Here is a 24223-nt window from a genome sequence, read left to right on the forward strand (position 1 = left end):
AAGAGGAACCTCCTGAGGTATTGGTGGTTTAACACACCAGAAATCTGGGTCTGTTCCTGCAGCAACCCTCTTGCAGATGCAGTGCAACAAATGAAGTTCCTGTCTTCACAGTTCCCACAACTGCTCGGCCCAAAATACATTTGCTTGCTTTTTTTGTGCTTTTGTCTCATGACAGTACTGCAGTGCTTTTCTTTCCCCTCATATCTGGAAATAAATACACACATTTTTTCTGTGCAAACTGCCAGCCAGCCTCTCACTCTTCAGTAAATTTCCAAGTCCTAAGTGCTCAAGTTTTGCCCAGTCCCCATTGCCTGTGCTGATGCTGCCTCTGAGGGGTCAGGTAGAGATAAATTCTCTACTCTCCCATCTCCACCCACCCCTCATTGCTGTAGAGGTGCTGGTCCTCTACAGCACCTGCAGTGTGTGTGGTGTGTGGTGCTCTCCTCTGCAGAGGCTGCCTGAGTCCTTGCAGCCTCCACTGTCAGGTGGGCATTCTGTCCTCATTTGTACCCTGCTCATGAAAAAAAAAAAAAAGGCAGCTATTATCAGGAGGTATTTAGGGATAGGGTGGAAGTCTAGCTGTATGGTGCAGCCACTCCAGAGCAGCTGATGGGAGCACTTCATGGTCTCAGCACGTTTGGTGTGCTGCTTGGATTGGAGCTGGAGCACGTCCTGGCAGCCAGAGCCAGCAGCTTGGAGCCAGCTCCATCCTGGGAGCTGTGCCCTGTGGGATGTGGGAGCCCGAGGGTGGCCGGAGCGCAGAGCCCATGGCCTGGCTGGGTGATGGGCACGCCTGGCCTCCCTCCACTCCCTGAGCCTGGCAGGGAACGTGGCACCATGAGAGTGGCATTCCAGCTGCAGCCCTGCTGGGAGGAGAAAAGCCTGTGCGTTCTCCAGCTGAGTGAGCTGCTCGCCTCCAGCTCCACTGAAGGGTGTGCAAGGATGGAAGGATACTGCTGACCACCTTAGAGAAAAGCAACAAAATTCTGCACACAAATTCTGTAAAGAAAATGTTTTATTTAAAGTGTTAAATACCATCACCAGAATGAGATTGATTTACATTAGTTGGTGTTCATTACAGGCCTAATCTGCCCTTTTTTTTCCCCAACTGTAATTCCTTTTAACTTTTTAAAACGTACTATTTACAAGACAGCAGTGATCACTGGATTAGTACTATTTACATGACTAAACCATAAGTAGAATTGCAGACGTGTGAAAATTAAAAAAAATACATTAATTTTTTTTAAAATAAATACTGCATAATGACAATTATGTACAAACCTTCCATGCGTCATGTCCTTGATTTTAAAATTTGAAATAATTTATAGAGGACTATGCATACAAGAATGTGTGAGCACATCTCACAGTGTCAGGAAAATGGTTATGTATTTTTGTTTAATATCCTAGGGGATATTGTAGACTGCATGTTAGTAGTATTTATTTGCTGCTGGTAGACAGGTGTCTAAATTATTTCAATAAATATAATTTTACCAGTCTGTCTATTAACTTAACAATAATCCATTATATAAACTCTGCAGACAAGACACAATCTCATTTCTATGATATTGCACAAAGTAAAAGGCATTATAAGTGATACTGTTCTTACTTCTTCCCTCTTAAGAGGCATGTACAATTTGTTAATGGGAAACTTCAATAAATTTTCAAATAAAATCAGAGTAATTCTGTGTGGCCATATAGGTAAATGTACTTCAAAAATTATTGCAAGATTTCAATATTAAACCTTAAGTAGTTATTAAAGGCATACAAAGACCCAGGAAAAAAAAAAAAGAAGAAGTATATTTTGTTATTAAACATTAGCCAGTTACATTCCCTTTAAATAACATAACTTAATGAGAAGCTTGAACTTGCAGCACCACCCAACGGTAGTTACTGTCTGCTACAAAACCCAGGGTTCTGAAGATCCATTATCTGCAGTGAGGTTCTGGAAACGGTGCAAATAGCTGAGAGTGGTACCAGTAAGCTTTCTTTAAGGCTATTTTACCAACCAAAGACTGATACTTTTCAGACTGATATTACCTAATTATGTCTTTTGCAACGCAAATGCAATTTATGAAAATTGAACTTTACAGCAGAAGAACTGTATGGATTTGTAACCTTTGTTGCTTTTGTTATTTCAAAAATGTAGCAATCGATTTGGTTTAGTGCAAATAAAAGTGCTTAAACTGTTTTCCTAAAAATCAATCAGGTACTTAATTTTTGCTCTTTCCAAAAACCTTCAAGAAATAATAGTTCAGTCTTGGAATGAAAGATGCTGGTGCTGAAAACAAATTTATTGAAGACATCTTACAACGGCCACATGATTCCAGTATTTTGCTGTAGAATTCAATTTGAAGGTGAGAAAAAATGAAAATAAGTTACCATGCACTGTACAATAAATTGCAAAAGTTCAAATATCTTCTTTATCAAATACATGCTGAATTACATTAATGTACTCCCAAGCCATGTTGCAAAATCCTTTTCAACATGCTTGAAAAAAAGTAAGCTCTTAAACAATATTTTTCTCAAATAATTCAGAAATGCAGAACAATCTGCAACCCTGAACCAAATATGGGGCATAAGACAGTAATAAGTCAAAAGGTAGCCATTTTAGAATATGCTGATCATCCTGGGAGGTAGAGGGGAAAAAGAGCAAAAGGAAAAAGGGAGACTGGGAGGAGAGATAGAGAAAGAAGGAGGTAAAAGAAGTGTACAATTTGCACATTATGTTGAACTTTACAAGGCTTGTACCTTTTACATTTAAATAAATTTAATATATTACACTTATTTCTTGTCACATAAACAGAATTTTAAATATTTGCTAGAAATTATTTTTTATTTTTAATATAAGTCTGCAAAAACACAGACCATGACTGGTTTAAAGAATGATAAACGTGGTGTGTCTTTGTATCACCCTGGTGCATTCTCTTCCCTTTAAAACCATGCACTAGTGAAATTTATTTTTAAAAATAATATAAACTGTTGAAAATGGCTGATTTATTCTTTTTTTTTTTTTTTTTTGCAAGTTGCAGCCCCAAGAAAATAATTTAAGTGTTCAGCTAAATCTGTGTCCATGCAAAAAAGTTTCTTAATTTCATACAGTACAGTATATCCACAGAACTTTATTTTTCAGAGAGTCCATCATGTCTGGGATTTCACTGTGTGAACAGCTGGGGGGATGAAGCCCGCCACTTTAGGTCTTGAGCCTTTTCAATATGAAGAGTTTTCAGATCTCAAGCAACTGCTGCAAGTGCCAGTTGACTTTTCCAGCATCCTTAGATTCTTCCTTTCTTCCAGTGTCTGCTAACTGACTTGTAACGTGGCTTCATGGGAGGGTAACTCCGTTTCTGTGGCATAACCAAACTTTAGGAGGGGAGGGCAGATAAACAAAGAAACAGGAGCAACAAAACAGATATGCCATTGAAAAGGACTTTTGTTGCATGAAACAGATTGGTTTTTTTAGTTTAGTCCATGGCTTCAGATTGGACCAAAACTGAGTCCCTGAACTCCAAACCTATCAGTTCTTCATGATTTCAGTCCATCACCTGAGGGCCTTCCGTAGGGCACAATGTGTGCAACTTCCTTGAGAACACAGGATCGCGTTGCAGCCCTAGAAACAGGCTCAGAAGACACAACATTAAGCATGCAGTGTTACCAGGGTTTGCGACCTGTAATTTTATTTTTTTGTAACGCTGGTTGCTATGACAACAGTTTCACAGCTGCTATGAGCGAGCATACGAAGGTCCTGTTGAACTTTCAAGAGATGATTGGGAAGCTCTTCTAGTGAGAGGAGCTAAGGTTGGGTCTACTAGGGAAGAAGGAGGGAAAAGTTTGAACCACCCAATCACCATGTTGGACAGGTCCAGTTCATCTAAAAGTATCTGTGCCACTCCCATAAAGGATTTGTGATCCATACGTCCATAGTCTCCCCAAACAATTATCTGTCAGGAAAAGAAACACAAGAAAATAGAAAAAAAATCAGCAAAAATTTCAAAAGCTTTAATGTGATTTGTCAGAATTCTCTGCTTATTTAATTACAGTAAGGAATGAAATATATGACTGCTGACATAGTTTAGTTCTGTGTATACTAATCATGATGCAGTGACAGAAATGATCTGGGCACAAACAGCAGTTATCCACAATACCAGAGAAAACCCAGTGAGAGGAGCTCATACATACAGCAGATGCAAAATAATCTATAACTCACTTTTGCTCACTTCTACTTGCATACTCAGTTTCTACTTGAATAAATAGCTATTACTGTTGTGTTTATCTACTCAGCAAGTATATCAAATATGAGAATTTATTGCCAAATGAAGCCTGAAACAAGCTTGAAACTCATTCAGTGAAAACTGTACAGGTGACATTTTCAGGTTCAGAGAAATATTTATGCAAATTACCTGTAAAACTTTCCCCTGGGGACTTTCTTCAAATGATAGAAGTTGCTGATAAAGTGGTTCCAGCGTTTTTCTTGCTACCTTAGTTTTCTTTTTGGCTATGCAGACTCCATTTTCTAATAGATACACCTTTACATATGGTGCTTATAAGAATGAAAATAAAGAACAGTAGGTAAAGAAGTCCAGATTTTTTTGTGCAACACACACATTTTCTATCATCATATAAAAATCTGCTTTTAAAGGATATATAACTTAAAAGAACAAATCTCCACAAGCAGTATTAACAATTATTCTGATACAAAGCATCCATACATTTTCTTTACTCTTCTCCTTGGGTATATTTTTTTCTTGACTTCTTTTTGTATGTCTCTTTTACCATGAAACAATTCAGATTTTGACCTGAAAAAATCAGGCATTCCTATATATAGCATCCTTATACTGTACAGTATGCAAAATAGGCCTATTAAGTAAATGCACGACTTGCAATGACTTTGGTGAGATTTGGATCAATGCTCCAAATTGTTAGTAATTTAAAACTATCTACAAGGTGAAAATCAGTGAAGAAAAGACTGACACAATTTCTATTTCGGCTGAAGAGCTTGCTAAAAATATCATTATATTGTCCTTTTCACATAGTGTTACAGGACATCAGATTATAAAATAAGAAGAAAGTATCAAATATTGGTCTACTTTTCGAGTAGATACCTACTCCATATCTCTTGATTCCCTCTTCATTCCTAAGACTATATAAATCTTCAGAATTTACCTTTCTTTCTACCCTGTAACTAAGGATTCCGTTACTATTACCAAAAATACTTTTGGGTCTTCTGGCAGCCTGATTTTTAATTTCCTCCTGAAGTAGGGCTGATTTTTTGGTGTATCATTTCAATACAGTATGCATTTCAGTATACAACATCGTAATCTACTGAGATTTGAATTTGTTAAGAGTTGACAAAGCTGAACAGAAAAGCCACAGACTTCTTTGGTAGAATGCTACTCTTACTGTATACTGAGTTGGAAGGGAACCATTAGGATCATCAAGTCCAACCCCTGGCCCTGTGCTAAAACTGTTACTAAGGTTTCTCTTCCTTACCTGGCAGTGTCTTTGAACCTGGTTTTACAACAAGGCCACGGGCTCGGATTATTTCTACTTCCAGTTGTCCTTTCTTGTCCATCATTCCCACCTGAATATCTCCTAAATGACAAAAAGAAATCCCAGCATTGTAATTCTGAACTACTTTAGTATATGAAATGTTTACAAAATTTCTAGGATAAATATGTGTTGACTTGTATCATCTGTTTTCTAACAGTAAATATGATCCAGATTTTAACACTACTAGATAGTCTAATATTTATCCTCTTCACTGCTGTTTATGTTACTAAACAATTTTAAACCTTTGCAATAACACCTTGTCTCACATCTTCCATGCCTGTATTACTTCAAATTAATTTCTATTTCTTAAGAGTTTCACATAAAAAAAAAAAAGGCAGGAAGGGAATTAATACAAAAGCAGCCATGTAAAACTGCTTGAAATCTCTTGACTGTGTCCCTAGTTTAAGATAAGTTATGAAGATAACTTCTGAATATAAAAACCTGTAAACACCATAATAACAAATATTTTGCAACTAAGTTACCAATTTTTATACAATATTCCAAGTGATTCAGAGACAAGTTTGGCCTCATTAGCCCTATTTTAAAGATGGAAAACTGAAGAAGACATGAAAGACTGAATTTTTCAAAGCAATTCACTACTTTTGCATGTCTTCATAAGCATCCATGATTACATTCAACTTTGGCTGAGGTTACAGCTTTGTTCTTAACTGAGTTGTTCAAAAGCACAAGAGAAATCCATATTTAAAGGGAGTCTAGATAAATTTTATGTTCTAATTACCTGACCAAATAGAATATATCACATCTAGAGGGCATAAACACTTACCCATTGATGGTGTTGCCAAAGTCTGTCGTCCTACAAGCTGGGCAGGACCAAGTCCATCCAGAAAATCACTAAACTGGCTGTCTGCAGCCAATCTCACACCAGGGAAGATCAAACTAGAAGTAATATTGAAAAAGAAAACAACAAAAAAGACACTTAAAGTTCCCCTTTGTTTGTTTGTGGTTTCTGTTTGGTTTTTTGTTTTATTTTGGCTTGTGTTTGTTTTTTATTTTCTAGATGTTTTGCACTTAATGTTTGTGGGTTTGGTAGTACTCTAAGGAACTAACAAAACAATTCTGTAATTTAAAAAATCCCAGTGTTCAACAAGCAGCAATTTAGCCTCCAGCATATAAACAATCAGGTAAGGAAAGCACTACTCGCAATAATTTCCAAATTTGTATTCTTCCATCACTGTTGTCCTTTTCCAATGCATTAAAGACCACTGTTAATTATCAAAGTATGCATATGAGACCAGTTTCTTAAGATACTAACACATACCCTTACCACTGACTTAGTTACATGAAGGTAAAATTGCTCACACTTCTCAGTTACTGTGAATTCAATAGCTAAATATCAAATGCACACAGTGAAATAATGATGACATTGGACTAAATACTGGTTGCTATTTTCAAAATTGCTATTCATTCAAAATATTTTGTTAAAAATGTCTTTGAGAATGACATCTATTCAACAGCAGTATTGAAATCCCTTGTGGCAAATGACCAAAGTAACTTAAAACTAAAATGCTTGCCATAAATTATCTGTGACCCATTACAGAGCAACAAGAACTAATGAAATTTGTAATGACCAATCATTAACAAAAGTCCATCTCAAAAGCATGTAGTGCATCAACTTGGACAGATAAGACATATTGTGAAATATAGATGTACTGTCTAGTGCTGTGAACACCACTAATAAATCAACCCACAATCAGATTTGGCTGGGTAATGTCTCAGGTATATCACTCAGAAGTTTTTAACTTGGGCTTTTATGATAACCATGATACATGAAAGATTCGTACTTCTGCCAGAAAATTCTTCAGGTTGAAAGCAGCAGAATTTTTGAAAAGCTCCTAAGCTCAGTGAATGAGACATGGAAACGCTCTGGAAATGCTTTGCTTTGCATAGCACTGACATGTGCCAGGAGATTTTGGAAGAGAACTTATCCATATCTGTGTTTCACCTGTTGTATTGCACCTGCTTCCCCTCCTGACACACCTCATGATGATGATCTGAACCACCATGTGCCCTTCTCATGGAACAGCAGAAATTATCCTCCTCCTTCCTTCACCAACAGTGGGAGGCTCTTTCCATCACAGGGGAAGACTTAGGCTTAGTCCATCAACGACACTGGCTTGTGAAGGGAATTCTGACTGAACAGGACCTACAGCACTCACTGTGCTTCTCTCTAACAACCAGTTTCATGGAGAAACATCAAGAAACCACAGCTGAAAATGCCGCTTACTTTCCCTCAGAGCTGTAGCTGTTCATGCTCCCATCTGTTGACTCCCGGCTCGCCTGGCGAGTCATCCAGTTCCTCATCTCCACGGCCAGCCCCGTCTCCGTGCTCCTCTGGACGGTGCTCCGCAGCTTCTTGCCCCCTGCTTCTGTTGGAGACAAAAGAGAAGCCCCCATGCCACTGTGCTGTCACAGCTGGGCAACCTTGTACACCCCTGCTCCACGTGGCACAAACACTCAGAGCCACCAACTATTGACCTGTAACAAAACTTACATCCAGTAATTTTCAGTTTTAGTAACAGGCAAACAGCAACATAAATCTCTTACAGGATCTTAGTTCTGTCACTGACTGCTTTCCAAGGTCAGACAACACAAGTCTGCCCATGCAGGTAACCAGATTTAAACAATCCATAGTCTAGTGTGTTTAAAATATATTTTCCCTGGATGAATAAATCCCTCTTAGGAATTGAATTAAAATGTTACCATGATGTCAAAACCTGCAGAGAAATGTTCTAATTCAGATGAATTACTGTTTTAAAAACATTTGGTCATTATCTCCTAAATCAAGTTACAGACATCCATTAGTGAGGACAATAAACTACAAATCAAGGACCCTTCCCATGCTTTCTTTTTTCACTAGCTGATAAATTTAAATTTATATTTAAAATATACAGTATTGATTTTTATGCACAATATGAAACTTTATCATCTCCAAAAGTAACAATTTGTCTATCTATAGTTTACTTTTATTCGTAAAAAACAACAATGTGACAGATGTCTGGGTATAAGACAAGGGAAAAAATACTCAACAATATAATTGCGTTTTACTGTAGGAATTTTGATCAAGACCTCAACTGGATGAAATGAGTGGGAATGAAGACTCAGTTTTTCTTTCATGAATAAGACTCAGTTTTTCTACTCCATGTCATTTATGATTTTTAATGCTCTGCAATGGGGCAAGGAATTCTGCATACTGATTTCATTTAATCTCTTCTATACACCTCTGAGTGCAGCACAATGATGTGTGATATACTGATATTATAAAAGAGCAAAAACTTTAAATACACTACAACAAATAATAACAATTCTTAAATACTGATACAATGAGGGTGAAGTAATATCCAATATCTTCGGATACCGATGGACTCAACTTCCTTCTGCTGTTTGTTTCATCTGGTACCCTTTACACCTTCTCTGCCTCATCATGTACTAGAGGTCAGAAGAATTTCTGGACCTGTGAGGGTGGTGAAGCTTTAGGGATTTGAAAAAGGAAATGAGCAAAAGGAGGAGATAGTCCTGGGATGAGGACTATCACACCCCAGGGGGAATGTGTGAGAACAGGGACTGGCTTAGAGTAAGAGGATCTGCACCCTCACACAGGGAATGGGAGAGAGACCTCAATTTCAGTGTGTGCAATCATTGTCACTGTCCTACAGGCAGCAGCGTGGGTTGAAATCTCCCAGGCCCCTCAGTCAGGAGGAATATTAGGTCAGATAAAGAACAGGGGAAATGTAGTGAACTGGGAACTAGACACCAAAAATACCTTGAAAACCACTGACTCCTTGTCAAGAACGATTAATAACTCTGCAATATTTAGCAGCAGTGAGACATTTCTACAGCAGCATCATGCATGGTTCAAATCATATTGCTTATTACAAGCCTTCTACATATTCCTTAAGATATCACTTTTAATCACTACACACAAATAGTAAATATAATAGAAGTAATAATTTTCCTCTAGAACTTCAGCTACCCAAATAAATTCAGTACCCAGTAGAATGAAAAAATAAATTTTATTGCATCGAAATTACTTTTTCTAAAAATGCCCAACAATACCTGATGTAAAAAATGCAAATAAAAAAGGTACCAGGCTACTATAATATATGAAAAATGAAGGTCAGAAATCAACAATTTCATTTCTTTTGGGTTGCACTGTTCCAAGTGCCTGTTGGTTTATTATTTATACTCAATGAATGAAAGCTGGCAGCTGATTTCCAACAGAGGTCCAGAGCTGCTCTAAAATAAAAGCACTCATTTCAAAGAAATATTCCCACAAACTGCCAGGAAAATATCGTGCTGTAGTCTTGTAGAAAAGGTACACTACATCATAGTTACATGTGAAAGGCACACAACTCTGAAGCTCCACAGGATATTACTCTTCTGTTCGATGAACTCTTTTGATGAGTAATCATTCATTTTCATTCAGCCTCACTGAATGATGGTCATTCTCAATTCATTACTGCAAACATGATATAAAATGCAAATTTAATAGAATATCTCCATCTTGCATGATTCTTCAGATCTTCACGCATCTTTCAAAGATTTGGGAGCTTGGAAGAAATATATGTTCAATTATGTAATGTGAATGAGTATATAGTAACTTCTTTTAATTTGCAAGGTAGATTTTTTTTTTCTGAGCTAGGATTATGTCTGCATGCCTTCATTGTAGAAGAACAGAATTAAAAAATGAACATATCCATCGTACATCAATTTACTGAGAAACCAAGGCAAAACTCGTGCAACTGCCATTCTTATTCATAGAGGCACACGTGCTCAAAGCATTACTACAAACTTTAATTTAAAGCAGTTTTACTTTCCCACGTTCATTTTAACTGAAATAAGTGGTCTGGTTCACATGACAACAGGCATACAAAGATACAACTTTGATACAGCATGAAAGTTAGGCATGTGTACTTTTGTGCGAGTACGAGTGGTAAACAGTAATTATTTTGACCTTAAGAAGGGCTGAAAAGAGGTTATGTGAACTACTATTTCCCAATTTTCAATAGAAACAGGCAGTGCTCTCAAAGGGTCTCCAAAGGGAAAGTTCTGACCTTTTATCAATATAGCTCCTAATCATGATGTTGATGCTTCTTGAAGTAAGAATTGAAGATTTTAACAGCAAAATGGCAACTTGGAATAGAATTAACAGAAGATCCAGATCTGGGTGGTGTGACTCCTGAGCTACTGCCTTTGACAGGAATATAACTTTTAGATGAAACTTGCCTAAACTAATTATAATAATACATCAGAAATATCCCCATTTGATTGTCCCCTGTACTAGCAATATGTTTGTCCCTGGAAAAATGTTAATAAAGCAAAAATAATCCTACAATTCCTCAAACAATTTAAATACAAAGACAGTATTTGTGCCATCCATAATTTATGTTTCATAAATTCATCATTAAAACAAATTTAAAAGTTTCAAGCAGCAAGGAAACCACAATATAGCTACTCAGCTCAAAGAAACAGCCTTTGGTTACATACTTCTAAGCTGTACCTGGTAGAGCATCTAGTTGAAGATCATATCACTCTACTAAAGCAAAACTGTTTTCCCACATTCCTGCCTGGAAACTGAAACCTCCTCTCTTGTGTTCAACTACTCATGTGGCTGCATTCCATACTAAACCCAAATGAAAAGGAACAAACAAAAAATATGATTTAAAGTTGCTCTTATTCTTTCACTACAGATAATTTTGGAAAAGATATTTGTCTTTTCATACAGCTGAATGAACCCAATTAAGGCAATACTAACCTCTAGCTACATTAGTAACTTGGGAGTGCACCACTCACTCAGAAATAAATATCGAACTGATATCACTGTAAAAGTGGAGGTTGGTTTTATAATCCTAAAGTATATATACTTATACACTCATGTTGTGCATGCTGTGTTAATCTTACCAAACGGAAAGATACAGAAATGAGAGCTTTGAAGTGTACTTTGTTGTTACATTGCTGAGTACCTACAATAAAAGTAATTATACTCACCATTTCCTAAACTCTAAAAAAGAACATTGAAAATATTCTCCAAATTAGTAGAAGCCCTGTAAGTATAACTGCCCTAGCAAAAGGGAATTTCTCGCAAGTCCCCACCACAAAATATGGAATATATTATCTGAAAAACACTAGTTCGGATTCTGCAGCCATACTGTAAGGAGTGGAATAAATTACCAGAAATAATTGCATTGGTATTTATGAAAGCACATTCATTCTTACAGTTAATCACACTGGTAATTTAACTAATATGGTCATTGCAAATAGACTCCGCAGGCCACATTCTCTAAGTTACGCACGGAATTATTTGTTCCCACAACTTGGAGTGCAAATCAATTACAAATTAGGGATGCAAAACTACTGATACAATCTTCAACAGCAGATGGGAGAAGTCAAAAACTGCAGTGAATGCAACAGATTACCTTCCATCATCTGGGATCTAGCCAGATGAAATCCGCTGCTGGTGGTGAGAGTGAGAGCTCTCAGCTTGCTCTCAGCAGGAGCTTCCTACAACTGCTCCCCAGCAGGCACAGAGCCAGAGAGGACATGGCACAGGCACAGGCAGGCAGGCTATGCCAGTCCCCAGCTGGAGTGTGATCTCTTAGTAGGACTTGTATGGAGTACAAAGCAGCTGTTGCTTCAGAAACACACTTAAGCGCTTGAGGTGGATCCTCTCTGCTCTCCCCACCTCACCCAAAAAGCTACATAAAAACTCCTCCAGCATGGTCGTCTCAACTCAGGAGTTAGATCCACAAAGAGAATAAACTGCCTTTACATGCCCATTTTTTTAAGACTAGAATTCTTTACATACCTAGTGACCTGCTCTGGATATGTTAATGGCTGGTTTGATAAAAGAGAGTCTAAGAAAATTTGAACCTACGGAAGAAAAGGGGACAGGTTAGGTCTCAAATTCCCTTGCAGCTGCACAGCTGTTTCTGGAGCATCCCAAGTTTTGTCTGCATTGAACAAGGCATTTAGCTCTTGTTGAAGCACTAGGAGGCACAGCCAAGTTATTTCTTTCTCTTTGTTACCCAAGCAGAAGACATGGCTTAGGATCTATTAATTTAAGCAGGATTTGGGAAACCCAGGTTCCACTGTCACTTGAGTCTGAGCTCATTTCACTGATTCTCATAGGCCAAGGCTAAGCATCAGCTCATGAAGTTTTGTGTTACAGTCCTTCTGGTGGACATTTCCACAGCACATGCTGTTGGCATTCTGAAACCCAAAGAGTATTTCAGAGCCAGGGCGAAACTGTAACCAAGGGCTTTTTTTCTCTTATTTGAAGGAATAAGGGAAGATCTGCATTCTAGTTCCTGCTTCCAGAGTGTCTGAATGTAAAATACTGGTATATTTTGACTGGGACAGGAATGGCCTGCCCTGACATGCCCAAAGCAGAGCTGTCCTCAACAAGAAAGTTCTTCAGTATAGGAGCAGCCAGGTTTGGAAAGTGTGAGACAGTCTGGACTGACAGCCCCAGTCTGCCCCAAGCATTTTTAAATTTCTTGGAATTCCATTTTCAGTCAAGAAACATTTATTTACCCTTGTCCTGTTCTTTTTGTTTCTTCCTCTGGCCATAATGGAAGCATAGTTAATTAAGATAGCACCTAAGAAAATGTAAAAGAGAGAGCTGAATTAAATAATCAACAATAATCAGCCGCAAAACTGTTGCTTGCACTTCTGGTCAAAGGCTGGTATAGAAGATTTGGCATCCCATTCTTGATGAATTTCCTACAGGACCCAAGAGGCAGCCATCAGGAATCTCATTTGCTCCTGGCAAAATTGCAGCATCCTTTTTCTGCGTTCTGTTTCCCTGTCATGGCAAGGATGGTTGTATGTTCAGTCAACTCCGTGCCTTGTTGTGGCCATGTGATGTGAAGTCAGTTTACCACACGTGGCCTCTGAGAAATGCTATGGTTTAAGGCAAGCACCTGCTCCTTATTCTCCCCCTCATCTTAATGTGTCTAAGGCTGTATTCTGCCACTTTAATTTCACTGCTGCTCTGATATCCATCCTCCAGTTAACTGATCCTTCAGCAAATTGTTAAGAGCATCAGAAAAGAGAAACTGTTTTTGTCTGTGTATGGCATCCATCACTTTATGGTCTTCACCTTAGAGTTTTATGTTCCCAAAAAGGTTTTCGAAATATTTTTACAGGACTGAACTGTAAACAAAGAGCTGTTTCCTACATACACAAGTACTTAATGTTCCTAAAACTTCAGTATCCTCAGCATTATTATTCAGAATCACATGCTAGATATGAAAAGGACACATAACCATCTTGAACACCCTAGGGTTTGTTTTCAGTGTCTGTGCTAAGTAACACCCCCGGTAACCCCAAATAAATGCATACAGAATCACAGCATAGAGGTCTGCTGCTTGGCCATTCCCTTCACAAAGAATTTACCCCTCATAAGAGACAGTTGTCCCAGGGAAACAAAACTAATTAACCACAGCTGTAAGGAAGAAAAGGGTTAGTGCTGATGTAATTTCCACTTCTGTTTTGGTTACCTGGCTCTGACTATATAATAACAACCAGGCTGTGCAAGTCTGGTTGGATCCTTTGTTTTGCAGATGCTGATTACAGACCTTGACAGGGAGATGCAGATCAGGAATCGAACTACACACAGCCACTCAGGCCCTTCCAGACCACTGCAGAGGTCTCTGTTTCTGTAACTGATAAAGCCAACAGTTTTCTAGGCGTGGTCAGAGGATTTACCTGCTGCAAACCTGAACACAGAGCTATGACACAAAAAGCACGTGGCTTTGTAGCCCACAGCTGTATGTCCCATGTGACAAGTGACCTGAATGAACAGTTCTTCAGGAGCCCTCATTTAGAACAGTTATGCTCCACACAAATATTCTTATCATTCAAATGTAATAGGTCTATAATAATTTGTGCATATTTTATGCATATGTCAAAAAAGAATGGTAGCATTTTATATCCACTTTGTACATTCTGTACAACGATCTACATAATTACAAAAAGTGCAAAACAGTGGGAAATCAGTCTCATCCCCAATCTACTAAAATCCTGAAAAACAGAGCAAGTAATTTTGTGGAATTATATTCTGATTTTGTATACCATTTATAGAAAGAATTACTAGATAGGTGTACATATTCATTACAGGAACTCTTCACATCCAGTCTCTGATTTTGCCAATGACAAAGGATGATCATTCAAAGTAAACAGAAACTGTTTCTGCAGTTTTAAGAGATTTTTTTTTTTATGTTTACATGGACATTCAATTTTTTGGATGTGTACCATTGTTATGGATTTATTAATAACCATTATCTCATGCAGTGTCAAGAGCAGATTAAAAATGCTTAAACAGCAAAGAGTACATATATTGAGAAGCTTAGAATTGTTGTGGTTTTTTGCATTATATGAAGTGAGAGATACTCTCTAAATATTGAATAATGGCAGTAACCCTATTCTTTGCCCCAGCTTTGATTATTTTTATTGTAGCAAGGGTCACTACATATACTATTAGACAGATCTGGGCAGCATTTTTGAATGATGTAGCAAATGTGTTAATTCAACACATTAATGAGGTAGATGGTGCCAAGAAGGTGGGTGGCTACTGAGATTACACAAATTAGAAACAGCTCTTCCTCCTTTGTCTAAGATTAATAATGATCCAATGTAAATACCATTATTTAAATAACCACAATTCACAAAAAAAACTGAGCAAATTTCACACTGTAATGACCCATTTTCAAACCACTGCTGTTAAACATTTACCTCTACAAACTGAAACAATGACAACACTGTGCGTTGCTGCTCCGATTACACACTTGACCTTGACATAGAAAAATGACAATTACAGCATGTAGCTATGAGACAGTTTTTTTACATGTTTATGTAGGTACCACCAGAGATGCAACCTATCATACACTGTATGTTCACTGCTGCTGCTACAGCCATACCCAAATTATCTGTCGCTACTCAGGTACATGCTGCTCAGAAGAGAAACACAACTATACAAGAAATACAGCTTTAAAAATCTACTGGGCATTTTTAACTCGGGTTGAAGTACGTTGTGCTTTGAATGTCAATCCTTTTACAGTCTCTCCTACTTCTCCCTTCATTTTCCAGAATATATGTGATTTTTTTTGTCACGCTCTTTACTTTGCCAGCAACAATGTAGTTTTTTAATATTTTTTTGGAGTTCTTATCAATCTTGGCATCTACAGCTATTTCATTAGTATAGTACCTGAGTATAAGTGGTAAAAACACTGTGACTTGCTCAAAATGCCTGCTATTCTGCCTCCACCCTGGAACTCAGCCCATGGAGCTGCAGAAATGGGACAGACCCACCACCATAATGGAAAGGCTGATGCAAGTCAGCCCCTGCACTGTGCCCTAACAGCAAACAGAAAAAAATATCAAATATAAACTTAAATGTCATACAGATTCTTATGGAACAATTATTATTGCATATTCAGAGAGTTTTTAATCCTCCAGGATGGATGACACCACCATTGCATGCAATGTGCAGCAGACAATCTCTGGTGCGTTAGCATCCATCAAGTCAAGATCTTTAAAGCTTCATCTCTTACAGTAGATAAACTGTCACAGGGCATTATATCCTTTTTTTCATACTCTTCCTTGGCTCTGCCTATGAACAATCCACATAAACAAGGTCATCTTTACCACCAAGGCCAAAATGTAGGCCAATTCCCCCAAGATGATGTAGTTATTCTGATTTTCTTCATAGCCTGATACTCCTATATTACTTTATTCTTTTTACGATGGTAATTTTAAAGGATAACTACTTCATGTGCAGAACTCTCTTCACTTTAGTAATTACTGTGCTAATGAATTTATTGTTACTACTTCCCCCATTTTCTATTTCTGGTCAAATTATTGTCTGCTTGTTATTGTCTACTGGGACCTCCAGAGGGACACTGTGATCTGGCGGTCTAACCACAGGAACAGAATTCAGGAACTGCTGAGTTTTATTCCAGCTCCACCAATGTGCAGAGATTAATCAGTGAGAAATGCCACTGAATCCATTACCAGTACTCAACTGAGCAACTCAGCATACCTTTAAATAAGACCTGAGCCTTCACTCAGGGACAGCACTCCCGCTGACACCTATGTGGGATCGAACAACCCCTCCAGCAAGTTTCCCAGCTAGTTATCAGCCAGGTGACAGGAGAGTATAATGTGCTTCTATTCCTGCTGAACTCCTGCAGCAACACACAGATACTTCTTTCAGTAGACATCAATATGCAAAACTGTAATGTAACTTCTCCTCAGCGAACGCAACTAATTTTTGCTATTTTTGGCATGATTGTCTTGGACTGAAGAACATTCTGCGGCTTTTTTTTTAATTGTCTTTTGTTTTTCTAACATACTGGGAGGCCAAGATGCTTTCCAATTCTTTCTGAATTAATTTATGTCTTAAATTATCATAAATTATCTCTTGAATTGTTTTCAGCACCTGCAAAACATTTAGCTTTCCCCTTCAATAGCATAGCTTCACTACCACCCAAAAACTTTGGCAAAAAAAGATATTAAATTGTAATATACTCCCTTTCGGTGGACATAGTTCTGCATATAGACCTTGCCATGACCAGCAGCTCCATAGCTGCACTCCTGGCAATGTGCTGTTTATATAAAATATATATATATATAACTGTTTATAACAACACCTCAGTGTAAATGCAAATTAGAAGTGAATGTAAATAGAGTATCAAAAGGAAACCATAGTGAAAATTTATTACAGTAAACAATACACAGTGCAATTTGAGGAAGCACCAAGTTACCAGTCCCACTCATAAAAACAGATGTAGGCTTTCTAGTGATCACATCATGTGATCTGAGCCTCTCCTCTCCTCCCTGCATGTTGGATAACTCTGCTTCTTCTCCAGCATAAGAACTCATTCACTCAGCTGCTCATAGGAATGTTTAGTGCACCCATGCACTATTTATAAATTTATCAAGCGCATGAGACTTTGTACTATGACTACACAGACATCTAAAAGGATATACCATGCATTTTCATGGGAAATTCTCTTATCTTTTCACAATCACAAAATTTCTTTAATTTCAACAAAGCTAAGGATTCAGAAAAAATATGATGCTTCAAGAGCATTCATACAGACACTGATTTGTACTCTGTCCCCACACCTCTTCAACACTATCCATATAGTTTAAGTCTGTTCCAAGTGTTATTTGACACCAATTCTCACTTCAGTATTCAGGCCATACATTTTATCACCAATGAATCTAAAAAAATAAAATGCAAAAGACACCTCTTTAAAATCCTTGGTACTTTGACACTATAAATAATTGTCTCTAGCACCATGTTAGTCCTGTGTGTACACATGCAGATATGCCAGAAACAAATTGATGATGCGAAGAATTATTTTTTAGCACCTTTTTCTAGATGTGGCTAAGAATAATAAACTCCTAAATAATGAATGTGCATAAACTTGAAGGATTCATCTCAACTAGTCAGCAGGTATGAAATGCTATTTTAAATAGCAGTTCCCTGTACTGCAAACCTGGCCAACCATGGCAAGTTCTGGCCTAGCCATGACAAATTCCCCTGTACTCTGCATTGGTGAGGCCACACTTCGAGTACTATACTCAGTTTTTGGGTCCTCCAAGGACACTGAGGTGCTGGAGGGTGTCCAGAGGAAGACAACAATGCTCTAAAAAACATGTCTTATGAGAAATAGCTGAGGGAACTGGGCTTGTTTAGCCTGGAGGAGACTCAGGGGGGACCTCATCACTCTACATGCACCTGACAGGAGGCTGTAGTGAGGTGAGGTTCAGTCTTTTCTGCCATGCCTGCAGTGAGAGGATGAGAGAAAATGGCCTTAAATTGAGATAGATAATCTAGTATCTAGATTAGATACTAGAAACAAAAATTCGCTGTTAAGCTGGTCAGGCTTTGGAATTGATTGTCCAGGGAGTCGGTGGAGTCAGAATCCCTGGAGGCGTTCAAAAGGTGTCTGGATCTGGTTCTGGATGTTGGGGTTTAGGGGTTACAGTGGTAGTGCTGGGTGGATAGATGGACTGGATGTTCTTGAAGGTCCCTTTCAACCTTGATGATTCTATGATTCAAATTCATGGCTACCAACCGAAAACAGCAGCCTTTCCACAGCCCACTTCTTCAGTACATCACAGCTGGGAGTCCAGGGCTTAAGAGGTCTTCTTCTTTAATCAGCTGACATGTAAAGGGATCTTCTTTCTTAATCATCAATTTCAAATATAGCTTCAAAAATTATTATATGTTGTGTTACTTGCTATTAAATTACTTTTGAACTTGACAGTACTCATATTCTTTCATTTCGAAAGATACACCTCTGGACCAGTATATTCACTTCAGCAGTTAATAACCCAAAGTCTTTAAGAGAGTATCTCAAATAATAAATGCCTCAACAGGTCAGATTTTCTATTTGTAGTGAAAATATGACTGAGTGTGAAATGTAAAAAAAAAAAAAATAGAAAAAAACAAAAGAACCCTTGTAGCAGGTTATCTTTTTTTTTTTTAAGGTATTCACCACATGCAGAAATAACTACATCTTCAGGACAGTTAACTTATGAAGTCTGTTTGACATCTTTTTCAGATTAAACTGTATGAGAACATTTGTATGTGAACACAGGAGTGCATGTGCCCCACCACTGTAATTAACTACATTAATATAACTGCATAAACACTCATAAAACAAAAAATTCCAATTTGAGTGCAGAGGTGACTTGCCATCCAGAAAACACATCACAACTTTTTTTTTCTTATCCCACTGAGAACACTTGGGTAATGATCTTAGCTGTCATGCCTGCTATTCCCTCTGTAACCTGGTGGGTCTAAACTGAGGTAGCAGAAACTCAAATCCATAAAACTGCATAGCAATTACATTTCTGTTTTTTCATGGGAATGAATGAATTCAAGTGTAGCCTACATCTAAATAGGATCAGATAACATAAATCAACACAATATGTGACATGTGAATCAGCGTAAAATCTTTCAACACTTCTGTTTAAATAATTTCCAGCACAAAACAAATAAATCATTACAATTACCCTTAAATTTACAGATATTTCTCTACTGAATTCCATGTACTTTTTATTTCTTTGAACCAGTGAATTGTTTCAAGCAAACATAGATTCCACCAAGGAATAAGCTAAATGCTTCCTAGAGAAGTAAAGAAAACCAAGTAGAACAAAACAAATCAATACTCTGATTTCACAAAGGATTAATGCAATTATTGTAGCTAAAAATCAGAACAGAAAAGAAAATGTTTCTGGAGAGACAAAGAAAAATAATCTTTAAAGAATACCTAAACATGTTAAGGATAATTTATGATATTTTCAGTATGTGCTTTCAGCCACAGTGTTTATTAGCACATCAAGAGTACTAAAAATGTCATCTGAAGCCTACCCTGCAGTCTACTGGCAATATTTTGCAGTTCACTTCATTGTCCAAGGCAGGGAGCAGATGAGAGTACTGAAGGCCAGCACAGTTTGCCCCAGGGGCAGCCACTTCTTTTCTACTGCAAGGGGCAACCTGGCCAGCCCCAGAGTAATAGCAGTAAAAGGTGAGAGACCATGCCTTGGGATTCAATCAGAAATGAGAGATGCTTTGGAGAAAAAAACTTCAGAGACCGCTGCACACGAAAAGATAAATCAAAACACACACTAGCTACTGGGGTCTCAGCCTGAAATGTGGAAGGTGATAAATGAACATGCAGATATTTTACATACATCATGAATGGTTTACACACACGGCTGATACATGTTTGTCTAGCAACACTGGACTTATATCAATATCTTCAAACCTATTGAAGGTGCAATTTGCTCCATTAACCTTAATGAAATTAAAAATCTAGTATTAGTTCTGATAAAACAAGGGAAAGCCCATCATTGTATACATAAACATATTTAAACACAACAGATTGTTTATGAAACCAGTATATTCGAAACCAACTCATGGAATACAAGTTCCATCCTGGATAGAGTTTGGTGCCATGCTTAAGTATGTATGTACATCTGCACATTCCAAACTGCAAATCTTTTGGGCGGGTTGGGGGGGGGACATGTCTACACAGGAAATTCACTGCATCTCTCTTGTCAGCCTTCCACCTCCACTGCTGCCTCTTAGGAAAGGGTACCCGGGGCCAGTATTTAACTGCTCAGCTCTGGCGTTCTGTACCAATTATGGTGTAATGACAGACAAGGGATACCCGAACAAGCCCGCAGATTGTCAGAAATGCACCTGTGAGGAAGCGTGGTTTGTTTTTCGCACGAATGAGCAAAAACTTGAAAGAATGGAAAGACCCTCTATCCTTTATTCCTCCCCCCCAACATAACTGAAGTTCAGCTATAACTTCATTCCCAACGTGACGATAAACACCATCTGTTAAATCACACCTCACTCTCCGGCTCCAAGCACGGCGCTACCGATCTCTCTCTCAGCCCAAGCCCCTCTCCATCACTCGCATCCCCCCGTCCAGCTCCCTGCCCGGCACCGACCCCCGGCCGCTCCGGCTGGCGGCCGCCGCCGAGCCCGGCCCGGAGCGCCCGCGCTCCCCGCGCACACCTGCGGCGACCGTGCCCCGGCCCCTCACCTCCGTCCTCCTCCTCCAGGGAGTTCATGCAGGGAAAGTAGACCGCCAGCGCCTCGAAGGAGGCGGAGAGGCTGCTCCGGCTCTGCGAGCGCTGCATGGCGCGCCCGCCGGCCGCCGTCTGCCGGCCCATCTTGGCCGAGCGGCACCCGCCTTTGGCGCGGTACAAGAAGCGCGGCGTCTTGGCGGCGGGGGCTGAGGGCGGCGGGGAGCGCTGGGCGGGCTGCGCGCCGCGGAGCTCGGCTCTGCCCCGCTGTGCCCGGCTCTGCCCCGCTGCCGCCGCCGCTGCTCTCGGCGGGGCGGGCCGCCGCAGCCAGCACGGAGCCGCCTACCAGCGGGGCGAGCAGTCAGCCGGCGGCGCGGGGCGGCCGGGGCGGGCGGAGCGGGACGGCGCCGTCGTGCGCGACTCGCGGGCGGGACGGCCCGGTGGCGGCCGCTGTAAATACCGAGCGGGCCGGAGGCAGGAGCGGCGCACGGCGCCGGCCGGTAGTGGCGGGACGGCCCGCAGGCGCCGCCCGCAGACTTTGTTCTCCGCCCGGCTCCCCCCGGGCTGGCGAGCGGCCCCTGCGCGGCAGCGGGCGGGCGGGAGGGGCGCGCCGGGGCCGGCCGGGGGCCCGCAGGGACGGATGCTGCAGGCGGGGGAGCCCTGCCAGGGGGGAGCCCTGCCAGGGGCGGCCCCGCGGCTCGGCACGGAGCGGAGCTGGGCAGCGCTGCCCCTCTCCGGGCCGGCAGGACACACCTGCGGCCGAGGGGCAGAGCCTGCTCTCGGGTGGGGTCTGTAAAAACGGGAATGAGCCACGGGACCAGAGAAAAGCTGAAGTGCGAGGGAACATGGGGCAGGATCACTGGGGCCAGATAGCTTTGAGTACCTCCAAGGACGGAGACTCGCAGCCTTTTTGGGAAACCTCACTCATCAATGCTCGCTCATCCTCACAGAGAAAACGTGTTTCCTGATGCTCAGCCTAAGGCTTCTCTGTGTGAGCCTGTGCCCATTGCTTCTGTCAGTGGCCCAGCGTCTACTGAGGAACTGGCCCTGCGAGCCACAGGCAAATCCTTCATCTCTTCCCAATTCAAGCCAAGCTGCATTTCTCTAAAGCACATCTGCCTCCTTAGCAAACATGGGTGTACCTTTTCTGAATTCACTCCTTAGAGGATTTGCTTATAGCTACAACACATAGTTTTGGTGGTTTTATCCAGTCTTCTGTCTATTCCTCAACACTATTTAATGCTATGTTTTTTTCTTTTATCCAGTACATTACATTAATTGAGTGTATACACTCATATTTCAGTCTTCCCCCTGAAATGCTGAGAAATTAAAGCACAGGACATGATTAAAAAGAGGGACTAGATACTGTAGCAATCTTTTGCAGCATCAGTAACTTATTCCACTATAGTTCATGACGGTACAAAACTTGTACATCAAGTACTATCTGCTATCAAAACTTGTACATGGCTGTTCTTTCCTTACTGGCCCTTTACACGGTGATGGTAGTAAATGCAGGGCATGAGGAGCATTCAGTCTTATTTCAAATAAAAATAAGAAAAAAAAAAAATTCTCTCAAAATAATGGCAAATAATGCTTAGGGTTTGATCTAACAAACTTCGCAGACAGAATGATGGCTTGAAGTGAACTGAAACTCTTCATGAATAACGTGTGTAGAGTGAAACACACTTCACACCCCTTGTGTATTTCCTTGAGCTGATGACTGGAAAGGATTATAATAAGACATTAAAACCAGCCAACATGATCACTGACATACTTTCCTGAGGAATGAAAAGTAGTCAGAACTTTAGCATTCAGGGATGGAACCATCATCAATCTACAGCAAAGCAGTGAGTTTTACAGCTATTTTTACAATTTTCCCAATAACTTGATTTGTAAATAACTATAATCTAATAAAGCACGTTTCATGCAACATCACAGGAACTTATTTTAGAAGAACATAAACCCTTTTTTTCCTTCTCTACTGGCTATAAAATATTCCCAGGGTAGCTTCCATAGGTTCTGACATCTTTTTCAGGTAATCTCATTCAGGTCATGCTTCAAAATGTGTATTTAGTTGCTCGTCATGTTTCTCTGGCCACATGCCCAAATTTGTCACCTCCCAACATATCCGTGGTGTTTTACAGGTTAGCAAGAAGGTGAGGTGCCAAGACAGACAGACAGACTGACCCCTCTCTCATATGCCACAGGTAGGCCCACGGGCACTCCATGATGGCAGAGACCTGGACACCTGGTCAGCCTGCAGTACTGCTGCCCCTAAAATCACCCTTTGCATTGTATCCCGTTAATAAAATATATTCAAGTGGTGAGCTTTTCCTGTCTACACTTTACTGTAAAAAGATGTTACTAAAATACAAAAGCAGTTCTAAAAGTTGTAAAGCAAACAACACTAAAATAAAGTGTAATGGTAGTAGTAATAATAACAACAACAATAATAATAATAAATGTCTAATATACAAAATCATGTAATTGGCAAAACCCAATAGAATGTGTTGAAATAATTGCTAAAGATATTTTTAAAAGACTTGGTGACTATAGAATTTTCTATCTGTGAACACTAAAGCAGACAAAATAACTTCCATCAACATTTTTATAAGATATGGCAGAAAAGTAAATGTCCATTAAACAATAATTCATGACTGCTTTTGAGAAGTTGGATAATAAAAATGAGTTAATGTTCATTACATTTCAGATGAACTGCTGGTTACTTTCATAAAAACAGCTGAATAAAACTGAAGAGACATTGAGAATGCAGAGAAAGGCAAAACAACAGTTGGGTGACTTGGGGATATTTACAAAAATATAGATAAACTCTAGAATACATATTCAAAAAAGAGCAACCGATTTGGAACATCTGTTTTATCTACTTTCACTCACATTTATAAATATTCTTGTGTAAGTACTCCCCATAGAAGCATCTCTTGTAGAAGAAATAATACCTGCTTAGAAGCCAGGAGGCTTTAAAGCAGTCTACACTTGTTTTCCTTCCCAAACAAAAGAATGAGCACATCCACCACCTCCCCCTAAGCTCTGCCCTCAGCAGAAACTGCAACTCTGCCTGTGACACAGGGCTGTGACAGCA

The 24223-nt window shown here is 39.7% G+C and overlaps 1 protein-coding gene and 1 long non-coding RNA gene across 51 annotated transcripts in view; one reads left to right on the forward strand and one right to left on the reverse strand.

Annotated features, from left to right (window-relative positions):
- Window positions 1–997: 997 nt before the first annotated feature.
- RIMS2 (regulating synaptic membrane exocytosis 2) overlaps window positions 998–24223 on the reverse strand; it is a 447314-nt gene continuing 424088 nt past the window's right edge. For all 50 annotated transcript variants that reach the window (XM_086881253.1, XM_086881261.1, XM_086881272.1 and 47 more), the window contains 5 exons: window positions 7793–7934; window positions 6332–6444; window positions 5488–5589; window positions 4398–4537; window positions 998–3938 (listed from right to left, as the gene is read on the reverse strand). In XM_086881253.1, the coding sequence (XP_086737379.1) occupies window positions 3720–3938; window positions 4398–4537; window positions 5488–5589; window positions 6332–6444; window positions 7793–7934 (716 nt within the window). In that variant the 3' untranslated portion in view covers window positions 998–3719. The remainder of the gene's footprint in view (window positions 3939–4397; window positions 4538–5487; window positions 5590–6331; window positions 6445–7792; window positions 7935–24223) is intronic.
- Window positions 7942–16402, forward strand: LOC147655356 (uncharacterized). The gene is made up of 2 exons (XR_015284606.1): window positions 7942–8174; window positions 8619–16402. It is a non-coding gene; the product is annotated as an uncharacterized LOC147655356 (long non-coding RNA).

Source organism: Cyanistes caeruleus, chromosome 1 (genome assembly GCF_971803275.1).
Source record: "Cyanistes caeruleus chromosome 1, bCyaCae1.hap1.1, whole genome shotgun sequence".
NCBI lineage: Eukaryota > Metazoa > Chordata > Aves > Passeriformes > Paridae > Cyanistes > Cyanistes caeruleus.